This window comes from Phragmites australis, chromosome 10, assembly GCF_958298935.1.
Source record: "Phragmites australis chromosome 10, lpPhrAust1.1, whole genome shotgun sequence".
NCBI classification, from domain to species: Eukaryota; Viridiplantae; Streptophyta; class Magnoliopsida; order Poales; family Poaceae; genus Phragmites; species Phragmites australis.
In genome coordinates, this window is record NC_084930.1 from 24,590,946 (window position 1) to 24,608,188 (window position 17,243).

At 44.2% G+C, this 17,243-nt stretch overlaps 1 protein-coding gene across 1 annotated transcript; it reads left to right on the forward strand.

Annotated features, from left to right (window-relative positions):
- Positions 1 to 205: 205 nt before the first annotated feature.
- Positions 206 to 2,999, forward strand: LOC133930174 (uncharacterized). Its single transcript, XM_062376855.1, has 3 exons — positions 206 to 1,713; positions 1,785 to 1,840; positions 1,875 to 2,999. The coding sequence occupies exons 1-3, from the start codon at positions 272 to 274 to the stop codon at positions 2,942 to 2,944; spliced, it is 2,568 nt and encodes an 855-aa protein (XP_062232839.1). The 5' UTR covers positions 206 to 271; the 3' UTR covers positions 2,945 to 2,999.
- The last annotated feature ends 14,244 nt before the right edge of the window (positions 3,000 to 17,243 follow it).

Consider the following 17,243-nt stretch of genomic DNA (forward strand, 5'->3'; position numbering starts at 1 on the left):
CAAGTCTTTTTCCATAACCAGTTTAAACAGGTCTCCACGCCCGGATAAACAAGGCCAGCATATGACGGCACATGCAAGTGCGTCACAATAATGCATGGGCGGGAAACAAGCCACCAGAATTTTCTTGATCGCGGGGGCACGCGCGGCTCTATAAAACCATCTCACGGCCGGGCATTAGCGTGCATTGCCATCGGCGACGAGCACTGACGCTGACACCTTTGTGTAGCTGTGCTTAAACCTCATCCCGAGCAAAATAAAGCCCGCCAAGCCAATGGGAGAGTCCGGCGACCCGCCAGCCGGGTTAGATCCGGCAGATGAGCCGGCGTGGAAGCTGCGCAAGTACCTCATTCTGCTCGCCATCCTGATGGCGACGGTGACCTACGTGGCGGGTCTGGACCCGCCAGGTGGCGTCTGGCTGGAGACCAACGACGGCCACCGCACCGGCAACCCGATCCTGCCGGACACCCGGCGCGTCCGGTACTCGCTGTTCTACTACTCCAACGCGACGGGGTTCGCGGCGTCGCTCGTGGTCATCATCATCCTTCTGTTCACCAGGAAGTTCCCCAGTCTGCGCGCCGTGCGGGGAGTCATGGTGCTCGGCGTGCTCTGCCTCATGGTGGCCTACGTCGCCGGCAGCTCCAGGGGCCTCGTCACTACTATCTACGCTTCGGTGCTCTCCGCTGTCGTCTTAGCCTTCGTCGTGCTGTTGGCATTGATGGCTAAACAGCACGAGGAGCAGTCGTCGGACGACAAAGACGACTACGACAAGGCGGACGGCCAGCTCCGGGTCAAAGAACGGCGCAAGATCTTGATGCTGCTCGCCATCTTTGTGACGACGATCACATACACGGCAGCATTGAACCCGCCGGGTGGCTTCTGGGAGCACGCCCAGGAGGGGCCTGCCAGTGCCAGCCACCGCGCCGGCGACCCCATCCTGCTGGAGCGCCACTCAAAGCGCTTCGTGACGTTCTTGGTCGGCAATACCACCGCCTTTTCCGCGTCGCTCGTCATCATCACGCTACTCCTGAGCAGAAGGCTGTGGAACAACCACATTCAGCTGACCATGCTGTACGGGGGCATCGCGGTGGCGCTGCTCGGCCTCATGGTGGCCTACGCTGCCGGGAGCTGCAGGGAGAGGGCCACAACCATCTGCGTCGTCTGTCTGGTTGTTTTGGTCGTCGCGTACATTTTTGTCGTTGCCGTTCTTCGCGCAAAATGCAAGGCGCGGTCGTCCGCAACTGAATCACCGGAAGGATCGTCCGATGCTCACCGGGTGGCAACGACGGACCTGGCGGCCCAAAACAGAAGGGACCCACTGGACAGATCTCGTTCTCTGATATTGCTCCTTGCCACTCTGGCGGCCACCGTCACGTACCAAGCTGGTCTCAACCCACCCGGCGGAGTTTGGCGTGACAACGAGGATGGGCACAACGGCGGCGACCTGATCCTCCTCGCGGCGCACGCGAGGCGGTACAAGGTGTTCTTCTACTTCAACTCAGCTGCCTTTGTTGCGTCCATCGTCCTCGTCATCATGGTGCAGAGCAGGTCCCTGGTCAACCGGCATGCGCTCGAAGCCGCTGTCATACTGGACCTGTTCGGCCTCATGGGCGCGTATGCCGCTGGGAGCTGCCGGGATGTACGTACCTCCATCTATGTTTTCGCCTTGGCTGCCGTCGTCTTCGTTGTTGTGGTTATCCACATTGTGGTCCAAAGGTCTTCTTGTCCTACAGTATCCATAGAGAAGTCAGAGGTCGATTCAAGAAACAAAAAGGAAAATGAAAGAGAAATAGTAATAGAAGGGGAGGAGAAGGAAAAGAAAAAAGAAGAAGAAAGAGAAATAGTAATAGAAGAGGAGGAGAAGGAAAAGGGAAAAGAAAAAGAAAAAGAAAAGAAGCGCAAGCTACTGCTGCTCCTTGCAATCTTGGCTGTCACCATCACCTACCAAGCGGGTCTTACCCCGCCGGGCAAGTTCTGGGTGGAACACGGCGACAAGGTGCACCACATCGGTGACCCGGTCCTCGCCGATAACTACCCGCGGCGGTACCAGGCCTTCTTCTACTGCAACGCGACGAGCTTCATGGTGTCCGTCGCCGTCATCGTGATCCTAGTGGGCCATCAACTGTACGACGCCAACAAAAGGTACTGGTGGCTGCTCTACTTCTGCATGGCCGCTGGCTTGATGGGCCTGTTGGGCGCGTACGCCGTCGGCACCACACGGAGGGTGCGGACGTCCATCTACGTCTTCTGCTTGGTCGGCGCGGTTACGCTCTTTGCCATCCTGCACATTCGAGTCATCCACAAAAAGTTCGAGAGGTGCATGTCAAAGCTCGAGGAGGGCATCTCGGAGCGGCGCCCCAACACAGGAAACGGCGTTGATCCTAAGCACGACGCCCCGGGCGAAGAGTATCGTGAACGGTACAGGATGAGCAAGTACTTGTTGCTGCTCGGGATCCTGGCCGCGAGCGTCACGTACCAGGCCGGCCTAGCCCCGCCCGGTGGCGTCTGGCCTGTCGACGGCGACGGGCACGCCGCGGGCGACCCAGCGCTCCACGAAGGCGATAGGCTGCGGTACAACGCGTTCTTCTACAGCAACTCCGCGTGCTTCGTGGCGTCCGTCGTGGTCATCGTGCTGCTGCTGCAGAGCACCCTGCTGAAGCGCAGCGGCAGCTGGCTGATCCTGGCGATGAAATCGGCAGTCATGCTGGACCTGCTCGGCCTATTGATGGCCTACATCGCCGGCAGCAGCAGGGAGTGGGGCACGTCCGTGTACGTGCTCGTCTTGGCCACCTCCGTACTAGCCTTCGTCGCGATCTACGTGGTTCTATCATCCCGCGACGCAAAATCAGGGGGCGAGACGGCAGCGGAAGTGGCAGTGGGATCTCTCGCCAACAGGAAGCAGGGGGAACAGACGATTGGTAAACTTCACGCTGAGTCGCTCGTGTGACGTCGATTTGGTGAGTCCTCCGGTGCTTGTGCAGAGATGCACATCGGTCGTTGCGTTGTCGAGTCGAGTCGAGTCTGAGCCGAGTCCTCCGGGGGAACAAACGATTTGGTGAGAGCTATAGTCGTCGATCGAGTCCAAAAATGAGTGCCGTCTCAAGTCATGTGAAGTCGATCTGTTTAAACTTTGTCGATCATAGTCTTCTGGTCAAAATAAAGTGTCGCTTGGATAACTTTCTTTAACACTATTTTATTATCTGTATGGAAGTTGGGAATTGATTTATGGAAGTGTGCTTTGCTCTGTATCTCTTGTAAGATTTTTTTTGTCACTGAGAAATTAAATGGAGAAGTGTCTCAGTTTATATGTGATGACACATTGATAATAGTTAATGTGTCTTGAACTTGGTTAGCATGTGTTTGTGGATACTTATTCTTGTTCATATCTAACTCGAGTTGGCGGTGTTTAAAATTGGCCAATTCTTCTCTGTATGTAGAAAAATTATCAGAAGTTCCGGTATAAACATCGAATGTTCTAGTGTGGGCAGTGTATACTCACTGGACTATTTCTTGCAGAGAGCAATTTTTTGGGTGAAATTGGAGATCAATGCACTGGAAGGTGTGGTGAGTGTGGTGGATACACCGAAGGGTATCACCGGAGCATTTTTAGTGTTGAAGTAGAAATGAAGCAAACATCAGATGGTCCGGTGATGGACTTTGAGAGCACCGGAGTATTTTCTGTATAGATGAGATTTTTGACGCCAAGTTTGATTATATACGTCGGATAGTCCGGTGCTGAGATTGTGAACACCGGAGAATACACTAGACCGTTTGTTACAGAGAGGTTGCAAAATGGTAGTTCGGTGGATTAGCCCACACCTTATTATCCGGTGATGGACACCAGAAGCTTTCACCAGACCATTTCTTGCTGTGAGAAATTTTTTTCTGGAACAGATAATGTTATACTCACCAGATGGTCCGGTGTTCAAGAGCAGAACACACCGGAACATCTGGTGTTCACGTTTTTTTAGGATGTGCTCTGAGTTAAAGTTTTTGATTTTAACTAAACTGGAGATATTTTAGAGTGTGGAGAAATGTGTTTGCTTGTTTCAAGATGTGCAGGTGACGGATGCAGCTTGGCAGTCAACGGCGGGTGATTGGGGCTAAACAGGTGCTTGGTGCCGGACGATCAAGGAGAGCTGGCAGAGTCAAGGTTGATCCCTAGATGTACACATAAAGGTCAAGTAAAGCATGAAATGGAGAATGAAGATGACATATTTAAAAAGTCGAGCGAAAAGGATGCAGGTGCAAGTGACAAGGCGGCCTGAGGGATCGGGAGTGGGAGAGGCTTGCCGGCGATCAAGATCACAAGACAGAGGACATGTGTCTTCATCGGAATGCTAGCTTCAGGTGGAAGCAAGTGGCAGCTAGTCATGTTTTGAGAAGTGTGCTAGGGTTTCGTAGTTTGGCCTCAAAATCGTGGGAAGGCTGGAAGAGTACTTGGCACCATCGCAAAGTTTGCGTTGAGACGAAGCTCAGTCGTAAAGACGTTGCAGCCGTTCGATGAATAGAGAAAAAAATGGACTAAAATGCCCTCGGTGGTAACTAGAAGTGTACTACAATAGAGGGGTATTTTAAGAAAAACCTAGGAAACTTAGGAGTCAAATTTCCTAGGTCTATAAATAGAGGGGTAAAGCTATGAAAGAGGTTGAACCAGCCATTTGAGCCCTTTTACCACCCATATGAGAGCATTATGCTAGGGTTTTAGTGGAGAGGAGGATGAATACTTAGCCTATGTAATAGATGAGAGTTTTTAGAGGAAAATCTTTGTAATCCACCTAAAAAGGGCTGACCTCTTTGAGTAATGAAGTTTATTTTGTTTCATATGCTTGAATCCCCCTCCTTCTAGTTTCCCTCTCTTGGTTCCGTTAACTTGTGTGCAAGTTTTTCCTTTTCAGTTTTGATTTTCGTTTTGTTTTTGTCTAAAATTTTAGCACCTTGTGAGGTTATTATTCTTGTTGCTAGAGATATAAAATTCACATACACATGCTTATGTGATGGGGTCTTAAATTTTCTTGCCTCTAGACAATCAACTTAGAGAGTTTTATTACTCGGTGTTCATCTTTTCTTATTTTTTTGCTAGTTGCGATCTTTCGAGAGCTAAGACATATGTATTGATCTTAAATAGAACCTATGGTTCATATACTATTCGTGGAGTCGTGTTGTCTCGATTTTCTTTTGTTAAAACTTCTCTCGATTCCTACTTCTGCTTGAGTTTTGATATGTTCAATTATATTTATTTATTTATATTAATTTGATAAAGAGAAGGAGCAGTGCGAGAAGAGGAGGAGCAGCAGGAGAGGAGTAACGTGAGGAGTAGCAGCACAAGTTGAACACTCCGAGAGCGCTCCTTTGAGTTATAGTAAGTACTTAGATTATGTATTTAATTATGTTAGATTAGTTATAATAATTAGAGTAAGTAGATTGTTTAATATGTTTAATTTTATTTATTTATTTATTTTAATTTGATAAATTAGAGTACTTAGATTATTTGCTTAGTTTGATTATATGAATTTGATTAGTCATTGTAATTAGATTATTTACTTAGTTTAATAACATGATTTTCATTAATCAGTGTAAGCAGATATTTCCCTTAGTATAATTGTATGAATATCAGTAACTAGTATAATTAGAGTATGTACTTAATTTAATAAGAGTTATTAGAGGTATATGATTAATCAGATTAATTAGTTTAATTTATTTAATTTGTTTAATTAGATTAATCACTTAGGTTACATAGAGTAATATGATTAATCGGATTATTTAAATAGGGTGAGTACTATGAATTTATTTAATGGTTGTCAAATAATTAAGGTACATAACTTTAAATATTAATTATGATTTGAAATAGATGTTTATTATTTATTAATTATTACGGGATTCTTGCTGTTTAATGTTTATGTAACAGTTATGCAATAAATATTTATTATTACTTTTAATGTTTATTAAATATTTAATCACAATAGTTGTATATTAATATTTAGTTAGTTTACTTATTATTTATGGAGGGGATTTATTACTTTTAATGTTTATGTAATTGTTAATTTACTTATTATTTATCAAGGGGATTAACTAGTTGTGTATCAAATATACATCTAAGTAGTTATTTTATTATATGTACGTTTGTTTAGCAAATACGGTATGACTTTCCATATTTATTATAGAGAACGTCCCGCAGTTTTGTACGAGAGGCTCGTAACCATTCAGAACTACCAAGACGTAGAAAGTCTGGTTGATCTACCTATTGACCTAGATGGTCTGAAATCATATGTTATGAGCCTTTTGCGTGTGAACCAGTAGTCTCATATTGTTGTCGTGAAGGGTGTGCGGCCACGGCTTATTCCAAACAGCTCAGTCGTTGTCCATATGTTGTTCGAGATGAGAAGGAACAACGAATGGGCTTTGTACTCACGCAAGGTATTGATGGAGAACTTTGATATGGGAGTGTACGTAAGCATAGTGCCACGACTGGTGAAAGGTGATGTATAACTAGTGTGGAAGGATCAGACCAGCAGGTGATGCATGAAGAGGATGGAGGGCATGTTAGGGAGGGCAGTTCCGGTAGAGAGGGAGCTGGAATGAACCATTCTGAGGTAGATGCAAGATGCATGGATGATGAAGTCGGTGGTAGCGGGAATGAAGAAGCTGTTGACAATGATTATCCGATGCCGGCGATTTAGTAATTTCGTGGTGCTGGGCTGCTGGATTGTGTCGTCGTTGAGTATAACACCTATTTAACTGGGGATACCAGAATAGCGACATCCAGATCGGACAATGGTTCCGTAACAAGTGGGAGGTCATCCAATTTATTAGCAACTATGATGTAATGATAAGAAGAGACCACAAGTGCGCCCGATCTAACCCTACGAAATATAAGGTTAGGTGTATCAAGCACTTAAATTGTCCTTACTTCGTACGAGCGCATAAGCCGAAATATGAGAACTATTTTATGATCAGTAAGTACACCCCACATACATGCAGCGAAGAGGCTGTTAGGAATGTGAGCCATACCATTGATGCGAGATTCATAGCTCAACTCATCACCCACAGAGCAGAGTACAAGTCGGTGCATATTGCCTTACGTATTGTACCACAGATAGGCAATGAATGCTTAAGATGACCCTTATTATTCTACCAATACATTTTTTGTAAGCCTAATACTTTCATAGGATTCATTTCCTTCCATACAGAGGGAATAATAACTCTTTCCTGAACTTTTGGAGAATGATATGACCACACCAAGCAATAGTTTTTATAGGAAATCTCTATCAAGCATCAATGCCACAACTTTTTCAGCTTCCACAGGGAATCCTATGCTCCAGCTCACAGCTAAGCCCATGCACTCAGTCTATGCACTAGCCCCCAACCACTATAAATAGCTCCACCCTCATCCATAGATAGATCACTCATTTCTTAACTATCTCAACTGCAATATCTTCATTAGCTCCACCAAGCTCATCCAAGAAATATTGGGGGATTTTCATCCCACAGGGAGTCGAACTCCCGATGTGCTTCTATGGCGACCCTTGTAGGCTTCGTGAGTCCTAGAACATCTCCTACACCTATGGCATATGCTTATTTATATGTGCCAACTACCAGTACGACAAGCCTTGACATGGATCATACGAGTATCCACCGGTATAGCGATATTAATCATTCATGTGATACTTTCCATATGATTTCATGTCTTACTAATCTTCCCTCTTGTTTCATTTGTCTAGTCTCCTACACCTATATGTGACTTCATGAGATGGCTGGCTATGGAGCAAAATAAACACCAGAATTAGTGGGTCCAAATAACCATGCGATGGAGGAGGGAAGCGTACGAACACTGGCAATACGAGCAACAACAGGAGGAACTACGGCTGGCATCAAGAGGAAGAGTGCATGAGGAAGGCGGCGGAGGAGTGCACCGCGGCTAAAGCATGCGAAGCAGAGAGGGAAAAGAAGCGGGAGAGAACCCGTTGCGCTAAGGCTGGAGACCTCGATGCCCCGCGAAAGGGCAAATATCCTAGGTGCACTCAGTAGAGAGTATCTATTATAACCCGACTTACTTTCATTCCCTAAGGCATGTTAGGTTTAGCAGTGACGCGTTATTACGTTAGTCTTTAGGCGTACCATACATAGCCAACGTTTGTTGTCGTCATATCTTTTATGGTTAGAGTCTATTCGCACACCGATGATAAACCTCATGTAATATTTTTCAGCGTATGTAACATCCGTGCCTGATTCTATGATAATTATGCTCCCCGATTATTATGGTTCGATTAATAGTTTTTTTTGGTCAGTATTCCTATAACATAAATTTATTAAAAATAAAAAATCAAATTTAAATGGAAAAGTAGATGTCGTCAACCCTAAATATTAATAAAAAGAGGCATGTCGGCAAACAAAATACCGATAGGTCTATCGGCATTCCGTTTGCCGATAGGTATATTGGCTCTTCACTCCCGAGACACCCTTATTGGTGTCTATCCGGGGTCCTGTCGGCATGCGGATGTCGATAGGCCTTTGTCCACTTTCCACATGCCGACAGGGCCCCTGACTCAGTGACATATAGGTTGTCGGCATTTAGAATACCGATATGACCTTTGTTGGTATTTCCCATACCGACAGTTACCTATTCTTACAATTTTTGAATTTAGTTATTATTTTTGTTATTTTTTAATAAAAATATGATTAAACAAAAATTCTCGTAGCAGAGGTAGAGAGATTGAGGCCCCGACACCAGGGTGTACAGCAGTGCGAGGCTGCCTGTGCCGGTCCAGCAACTGCTATCTATGTCGCAACGTCCACTGAGGCGCATGGAAGTCTTCGTCATTTACAGGACCAAGGGCGCGCGGGGCGTTCGGATTATAAAACAACCAACAGTCTTTGAAAAAAAAAGGAACAGACACACCTACCACGCCAGTACGCAACAGCAAAAACAAAAAACCATGCACACAAATCATTATTTATAGCTAATACTAAGTATTTCTCTTGTGATTCCCAAGACCAAACACTACGAGAAAAGTTGCTCGGTTGGTACAGGCTATAAGGGAGGAGCATGTCTATCTGGGGTTGAACCCGGATGCTCACAAAGTCAAAGTGGCCATAAGCCCCCTGGTCACCCAAAACAAGATGCCTACTGACACCTCTCCGCAAAGGCTCTATGGAACAGAGAGAATTATTAAAACATGAAACCCATAAAAACCTCTATAGGTAATATTTTCTTCGACTTCTCTTTCATGTATCTCGTGTTTATTATAACCGATTCCATTGCAAGTGGATATACATGTTGTTGTCCACGAACCACACATAAGTCGATCTACCGCACTTTTCTTTCTATTTCTTATGGTTAATTTCTCCAAGGAACTCATTCATACTAGGGCAAGTAAGCACAGTTTCATCCAACACGCGGCACACCTAATCGGATCAAAACCCTGAGCGATACACACAAGCCAAACTCCCGTGCAATTGGTCTTTGCCTGTCAGACTCATATATATGAAACTAACAACTGACTTAGCTTGATAACAACTGCGTTCCTTAGAAAAATTTTAACATATCAAAAAATAAGGATATAATGACTTATAGGACCGTTTATTGAAGGTACATTCACTTGTGGAGGTATCAATGAGCAAAGCCTGAGTGGTATGTGTAAAAGACTCGATGAGCAAAGCCTGAGTATAGTAGTATGTGAATCTAATAGGCATAATATTTGAGTAATATTTATTTTTTCAAAATAACGACATGAGCCTTACCGATTTTTTTATAGAAAGGAGTTCAGCAAAAAGTTTATTGAAAGAAAATAAAAAGAAAAAGGTAACAAAAGCGCGGAGGTACAACATATTTGTGATCCCACGCCACCGATACTATTGAAACCACATGTAAGCGGACTGAAACAAAGGATCGAAACCGCGTGTCAGTTTGGTCCACGCTTTGCCCTTCACCAAGAGCTCTACGTCATTGGTCAATATCCTCCTTGATCATGTAGGCTACCTCGTCCATCGACTTCGCTTCATTTTGAAAAATTCTTCTGTTACGCTCTTTCCAAATATTCCACTATATTCTCTTCTTTAATCTTCATCCATTTTATTGTTTGCTTCATGCCACCATCTTTTTATTGTTTGATGCTCGCTAAGGGCTGGTACTCCTTGGAGGCTTGTCCAGTTTGCAATGCAATTCCATACCGCCATTGTGAATGGGCAGTCTTTACATAAGTGTATGGGGGTTTTGTCTACTTGTCAACACAGTTTGCATAATTGGTCATGTGGCCATCCTCTTCGAGCTAGGTTGTTCGTTGTTAGGATTTTTTTTAGGAGAACCTAGGTGAAGAATTTGCACTTCGGCTCAGACTTGGCCTACCAGACATTTTTCATGTTGTATCTTTTGGTCATTCTGGTGAATTGAATGTTATACACACTTTTCGCAGTGTAGATACCATTCTCCAGGATTTGACGAAGAGCAAAGGGGCTATAGTTTTTGGGTCTTGACCCTGTACCCAGGTGGATTGCCAAAACAAAGCCTTGTTTCATCCCCTAGCGAGACCACTCTCGAGGCATTAAAAAGCTCTAGGTCTGCCAGATCGCAAGGAACTTGCATGTTAGCCCATGGCCTTGCTTTGTCCTTCCACTTATGCCATAACCACCTTAAGCATAACGCTCGTGCAAATCTTTGGAGGTGATATTCCAAGACCGCCCAGCTTCCTTGGTTTACAAACAATGTCCCAGTTAACCAAACAATGTCCTCCACTGACCTTCTCGGTTCCTCTCCTTTCCATAGGACACTCCTGCATATGCGGTCAATTTTCTTTGCGAGCCACTTTTGGAGGGGGGAAACTGTGAGGTGATAAATCGGTTGTGCCGATAGGATTGCTTTTACTAGAGTTTCTCTACCGGATGGTGCCATCAATTTCCCCTTCCATCCCGGTAGTTTAGCTCCCAGTTTGTCAATGAGCGGTTGAACATCAATTCTACATATTTTTTCTTATATGCAATGGGAGGCCCAAATATTTGTATGGGAATTGACCTATTTTACCCAGGAAGTGCTGTAGAATTTGGTCCATAGGTAGCTCAGAGCATCTGATCGGATATATCTCAGTTTTGTTGAGGTTTGTTTCGAGGCCTAAACATTTTGCAAAGGCCCTGAGAAGGTCGTTAAAAGCTATGAGCTCATCTCGATTTGGGTTTGCAAAAATAGCTGCATCCTCCGCGTGGAGAGCTGACCTTGGAAGAATAGGCTTGATGATTTGACGATGCGCAGTGTGTGAGATGATTCATTGCAATGGGTCGATAGCTAAGATAAAGAGCATCAGCGAGAGGGGATCTCCTTGTCGCAAACTCTTGCATGCCAAATTTCTTTTCCAGGGATTCCATTAAGCAACATCCGAGATGAAGAAGTCGCTAGGAGGAAGGATATCTAGTCGCTCCATCGTTGACCAAAACCAAGTGTCGTCATGGCTTCCAGAAGATAGGCCCAGTTTATAGAATAAAAAGCTTTAGAGATATCTAGCTTTATGAAAAAGGAAGGTTGTTTGCTTTTGTGCAACTCTTTGATTACATTCTGGGCATATAAGTTGTCATGGATACATCGTTTTTTTTATGAAAGCGCTTTGGCTATGAGATACGATGTCATTGGGACTTGGTGTCAAGCGATTTGCCAGTAGCTTGGTGAGGATTTTGGAAAAACTGTTGATCAATCTAATTGGCCGTTAATCACCAACTCCCATAGCATCAGTTTGCTTTGGAAGGAGAAGTATGTTTGCGTTGTTGGTTAGGCCAAGGTTTGTGGTTCTGAGACTGTAGAACGCTTGGGCCATTTTTTTGTAAAAAAGACCTATGAAGCCATCGGAGCCTGGTGATTTCTTTGATGGCATGTCTTTGATTGTTTCATATATCTCTTGTTCCTGAAACGGTTCTTCAAGTTTCGACATGTCTATGGCTTGATATCCCAGGCTCTCCCAACGTAGGCTGAGCTCTCTTCTTTTATTTGTGCCGAGCGGATTGGAGAAGAATCTATATAATTCAGCCTCTTTTTGGTCTGCAGTGACCGTGTACCCGGTGCTTGTTTGCAGGGATTGAATGAAGTGTTTCCTTCTCCTTGCATTCACTTTGATCTGAAAATTTTTGTGTTTGTGTCTGCCTTGCGGATCCACATTAATCTTGAGTGCTATCGCATCCTTGCTCTATCAATGGCCGCTAGGCCGAGGACCTTTTGCTTTAAGAATTTCCTGAACTCTCTCTAATCTTGAGTTAATTGTTTGTTCTCCTGTGCTATATCAAGCCTGAAAATGACCTCACGAGCGATTGCAAGCCTTACTCCGACATTTCTAATTGAACGGCGCGCCCAATTCCTGAGAGCTCTTGCTGTTCTGTTGAGTTTGATGTTCATGCGTAGGAATGGGTCTATAATGTTTACTGGTTGATCCCATGTTTTTTGGACAGCTTCCATGAAGCCTAGCATCGAAACCCAATAAGATTCAAAATGGAATTCCTTGTATGTAGATTGCATGGCTGGTCCTTGTAAAAGCAAAGGACAATGATCTGAGTCCATGCTTGAGAAAGCCTGCAAAATTGCACAGGGGAAGAGCATGTCCCATTGACTCAAGCTAAAATATCGATTCTAGTTAGAGTCGGATTTTCTTGCTCATTACTCCATGTGAAACGGTGGCCCCTCAGCTCTTTCTCCTTCACCTGCATATCATCAATTGTTTTCCTGAATTTTCCCAACATTCTATGGTTCAATCTGCTGTTGCTTTTACCTTCAGCTCTATAAATGAGGTTAAAGTCTCCAGTTACGAGCCATTCTTGCCTCATATGTTGTTTCAGGGCTACGAGCTCCTGTAGGAAAAGTATCTTTTCAACATCAGATTGTGGCCCATAATCACCTATTATTGACCAGGTTATATTATCATTGAGCATGGTTATCTGAGCTGATAGAGTGTGTTGTCTGGCTTCGCTGCTTGATAAGGAGAAGAAATTTTCAGAACAGGCTAAAAGGATCCCTCCACTTGCGCCAACCGACGGTAGGAAGGTGAAGTTCTGGATGAAGGCTTGCCCCAAAGTTTCAGCCACCAGCTGTTGTGTTTATTGTTGGATTTTTGTTTCTTGCAAACACATTGTTGCGTCTATGACATTGACCGTGTTCCTGACACTGGTCCTGCTAACTACTGAGTTTAATCTGTGAACATTCCAGCACAAAATATTGCAGTTTTGTTGAGACATTGTGAGGCATAAGTGAGTAATATTTATTGGAACCATGTTATACTTGAGTAACACCATGTGTATCTAATAGGGGAAAACAAGATTTAATTCCATCCACAAGTACTTAGCACCACTACACATGCAAAGCACACTCACATCACACCGAGTGCACCACTTATCACACGCTTGAAAATACAAGACAACTGATAACAATTTGGTAATCTTAAGTCTTCATATTTGTCCATTATACATGACAATTGGTACATCTCAAGATCTATCAAATACTTTAGTTTGGTGGGTTTGGACTTTTCTTATATTAAAGATGGATTTGGATATTTCTGAGCTGCAAAATCTTCCAATTAAAATGTCCATACTTGTAGCACCCTGTGTTTTGACATTTTATAAAATTCACTAAAATTCTAACTTTTAAAATTTTGCAACAAACTAAAACAAATATGGTTAAATATAGGCAAAGTATCCCAAAACTACTACAAATTCAAAATTTCAATTTAAAAACATGCACAAACTTCACCATGTTGCATTTTGGTTTTTCCTTGATTTTTTATTCGGAGTTTTGTTTGCCTTTCAAATTTGAATATTCGGTTTCTCTGAAAATTATATGATCTAAATTCCAATTCCAAAATCAGTTCTGGGCCCACAATTAGATAAAAGACTGTATCACTTAAATCATGGTTAACTGACAGTTACACGGTAGATAGCTTGTGTCATCCAAGCTCCTGTCTCGAGGTAGGCTAATCAGTCTTATATTATTTGTGTACTATGACAATGCTATCGATAGACTTAAACTCAACCGCTAGGGTTATATTTACACTACCAAGATACATATGATGCCTCCTATGGATTAATCCCTGTCACATCTAGTTTTAACGGCCAAAATCAGATGCGATTTATGTATGCTCAGGATGTTCAACACACATAATGACGTCATAGGTGAAGTAACAAAAGCAATACTTCTATTAAATAAACGTTATACTCTTACAGCAATTGACATATATTATCTTCTATAAAGATATCTGCAGCAGAACAGAAGCACTGGTGCCCAACAACACCGCAGGCAATCGACCGGGAGACACGCGCCTAGAACGTCAGAACCTCGTCTTGATAGTCTTCAACATCTTCACTCACTGAGCAGCAGCATACATGTCTCATGGTATAGGGAAAATAGCAAGTGTGAGCACATGATGCGTTCAACAAGTGTGGGAAAGATAATGATATGCAGGCTTATATCAAGAATAGGCTAACAAATAGTATTTTTGCATAAATGCGAGTAATAAAAACATATTTGGACTCAAAAGCATTAAGTAATTATTAAGTGAATGTAACCCATACAGTGCAACACCCAGCATACAAGGCTCCCCACCTTGCACACCATAACCGTCTAGTACTCCCTGTACTATAACCAAAACCACAACCATCTAGTACTCCCTGTACCAGAACTATAACCACAACCATCTAGTACTCCCTGCACCAGAACCATAACCACAACCATCTAGTACTCCCTGCACCAGAACCATAACCACAATCATCTAGTACTCCCTGCACCAGAATCATAACCACAACCATCTAGTACTCCCTGCACCAGAACCATAACCACAACCATCTAGTACTCCCTATACCAAAACCATAACCACAACCAAATCCGTAACCACAACCCACTAATCATATGAGGATCCAAGTCTCTCATATCCGTGAGCACGGCTGTTATAACAGTTTTACACTCTGCAGAGGTTGTCCAGCTTTCCCCACTAGTTAGTGAATTCCATGTTGCCGTGTTCGCGAAACACTTAACACATGCCAGTGGTGTGCCGCCAAGAATCACTGCATGACATTTGTCACTAACCAGAGACTAATCTAGTATGTGTCTGCCCACTAGATTTCACCGCCAAGCTTTACGCAAGCTAAGCTCCTACCCAGAAGTCCCCTTTTGTGCTGACCCAACACACACTGGATAGACTCTAATCAGTATGTCACGCCTTACCCATATCAGCCTCGTGGTTGGTACGTTACTTCTTGAGTTGTCGCTCCACGAACCGGTCGTTACTTAGGTTACTTGAGCAAACACTAGACCAACATCATAACCATGACAACTATCAAAACTACTTTGCTCAAGGCCTAAGGTTCCATGTTGCTAGACCATTAACAAATTAACCATCAATGTTGTATATGTTCTTTAGTCAAGATCATGACACTTCTTAACATCCCAAAAATATAGCTAAGCAATCTACCTACAAAGGACACCTAACCATAAACCATCTAGGTTCTAAGGGATGATAAGGGAAAATCTAAGGAAAACCCTAACATAGGTGACTACCCATCATATTGACACTGCATGCAATTTTGTAAAACAAAATATTTAAAAATATAGGTTCAAAATGATCAAGGGCACTTGCCTTTTTCCCAATGCTGCTCAGTGTTGTCAAAATCTTGATCTTGAAGTCCCTCGAACTACTCCGGAACGTTATTGACTAATCGCGAGAACTACCAATAAACAACACAAAGGAAACACTAAGAACAACATACCAATATCATTAAAACACTTTAAAAATACTATGGTTGGATAGGGATGATTTTAGAAATATTTAGACACAAGAATCGCCTAAATCGGAGTTAAGATGAAAAGAGAACAACTTTTGAGAGATGGATTAGACTGAAAAGGAAATGCTGGTTTTCCAGAACTATCTTCCTATGGGAAAGGTTTTATTGCGCAATCACTGTGTCAGGCTTGACAACATCCTTATCCAAGATTCAAGAAGTGTAGGGCAGACTAGACTTCGCTGACTAGGCTTAAGGAGACTGATGTGGTGCTGTCTTAGCATGCTATGCAAGTACCATTTTAGATTAAAGAAGGGATACACGGAGATCTAGTATCGACCACCTATGATAGATCAAAAAGGTCGAAGGTTGCGCTTCTAGGTTAAGGATATTACTGATCACTCTATGTAGCAGTGGGGGTTCGTGTTTCGTCGGAGATAACGATCGGGCATGTGGCCACAGGCATCGATGTTGGCTTCAGAGGTGTTTCAGTGAAACAAGGGAAGCATGGCGTTGAACGCGGAAAGACTAACTCAGCGGCAAAACAGTGATGACTGCTTCTAGGTTTGGTGGTGACCGCGAACAGATGCAAGAACGAAGACGCTCGCATTCCAAGAGATTGGCTTTGAAATTTATGACACCGTTTGAACAAAGATGTTCATATATCTCGGGAACATAATGCTATGGTATGGTTTTGGGTAGATCATTCACTGAGAGAAAGAACGATCAACAGAGATGAGACGGGTGATGGTTGCGACATGCTGTGGTTGGCAATGGCGTCCTGGTCGTATCACTGCACAAACGGGGATGGGCTCCTATGGTAACGTAGAAGACTCAATGGGACACGCCATGACGTGGTTAGTGCATCCATACGGCTTTCGGATTGACGGGGGACGCAAATGCAAATCCGGTGCGCGTGCAGAACACGTCCAGAAACCGGACAACGGGTATATCGACCTTAATTGCGGTGGTTTGGCTGCTCTACTGGCTGAACCGGTTGGTGAGGGCGTAGGGAACATCATGGGACATGCACCGGTGAAAGGGCTTGGTGATTTGACCTCTGGTCGGTCGGGAACATCGATGCCAATTGGCTACAGCGCAGCTGTCTCGCGGCTATCCGCGATGGCGACGACTGTGGCGGCGTAGATCGGGCTTTGGCCGGGGCTAGAGCTTGGCTAGGGACTTAGTATGATGCTAAAACAGTAGTAAGGGAGGATAATAAGGGGTCATCACCTTGTTTTGATGGTGGAACAAGGAGGATTCACGGAGAAGACAACGTAGCGCATCACGGGCGGCAGCGGCGGCGGCTCCGACGAACGGCGGCGCTCCGGCAACGCACGGATAGGGCAGCAGCGACTTCTAGGGCTTGGGGGTGTGGAATAGAGGTAGGAGAGAGCGTGCAACTCATATATATAGGGCTAGGGGTGGCTGGATGAGGTGGAGTCCAAACCGAACACGAATCGGATTCGAGTTCGAGTCGGTTACGGTTTCCTTTTTCATAGCTCTGTGTT

Bases quoted from the DNA above. Each gene is read 5' to 3' on its own strand.
- LOC133930174 (XM_062376855.1), top strand. From the start codon at position 272: ATGGGAGAGTCCGGCGACCCGCCAGCCGGGTTAGATCCGGCAGATGAG. The intron at 1,714-1,784 runs GTCTTCTTGTCC...AAAATGAAAGAG, and splicing joins ATCCACATTGTGGTCCAAAG to AAATAGTAATAGAAGGGGAG. The intron at 1,841-1,874 runs GTAATAGAAGAG...AAAAGGGAAAAG, and splicing joins AAGAAGAAGAAAGAGAAATA to AAAAAGAAAAAGAAAAGAAG.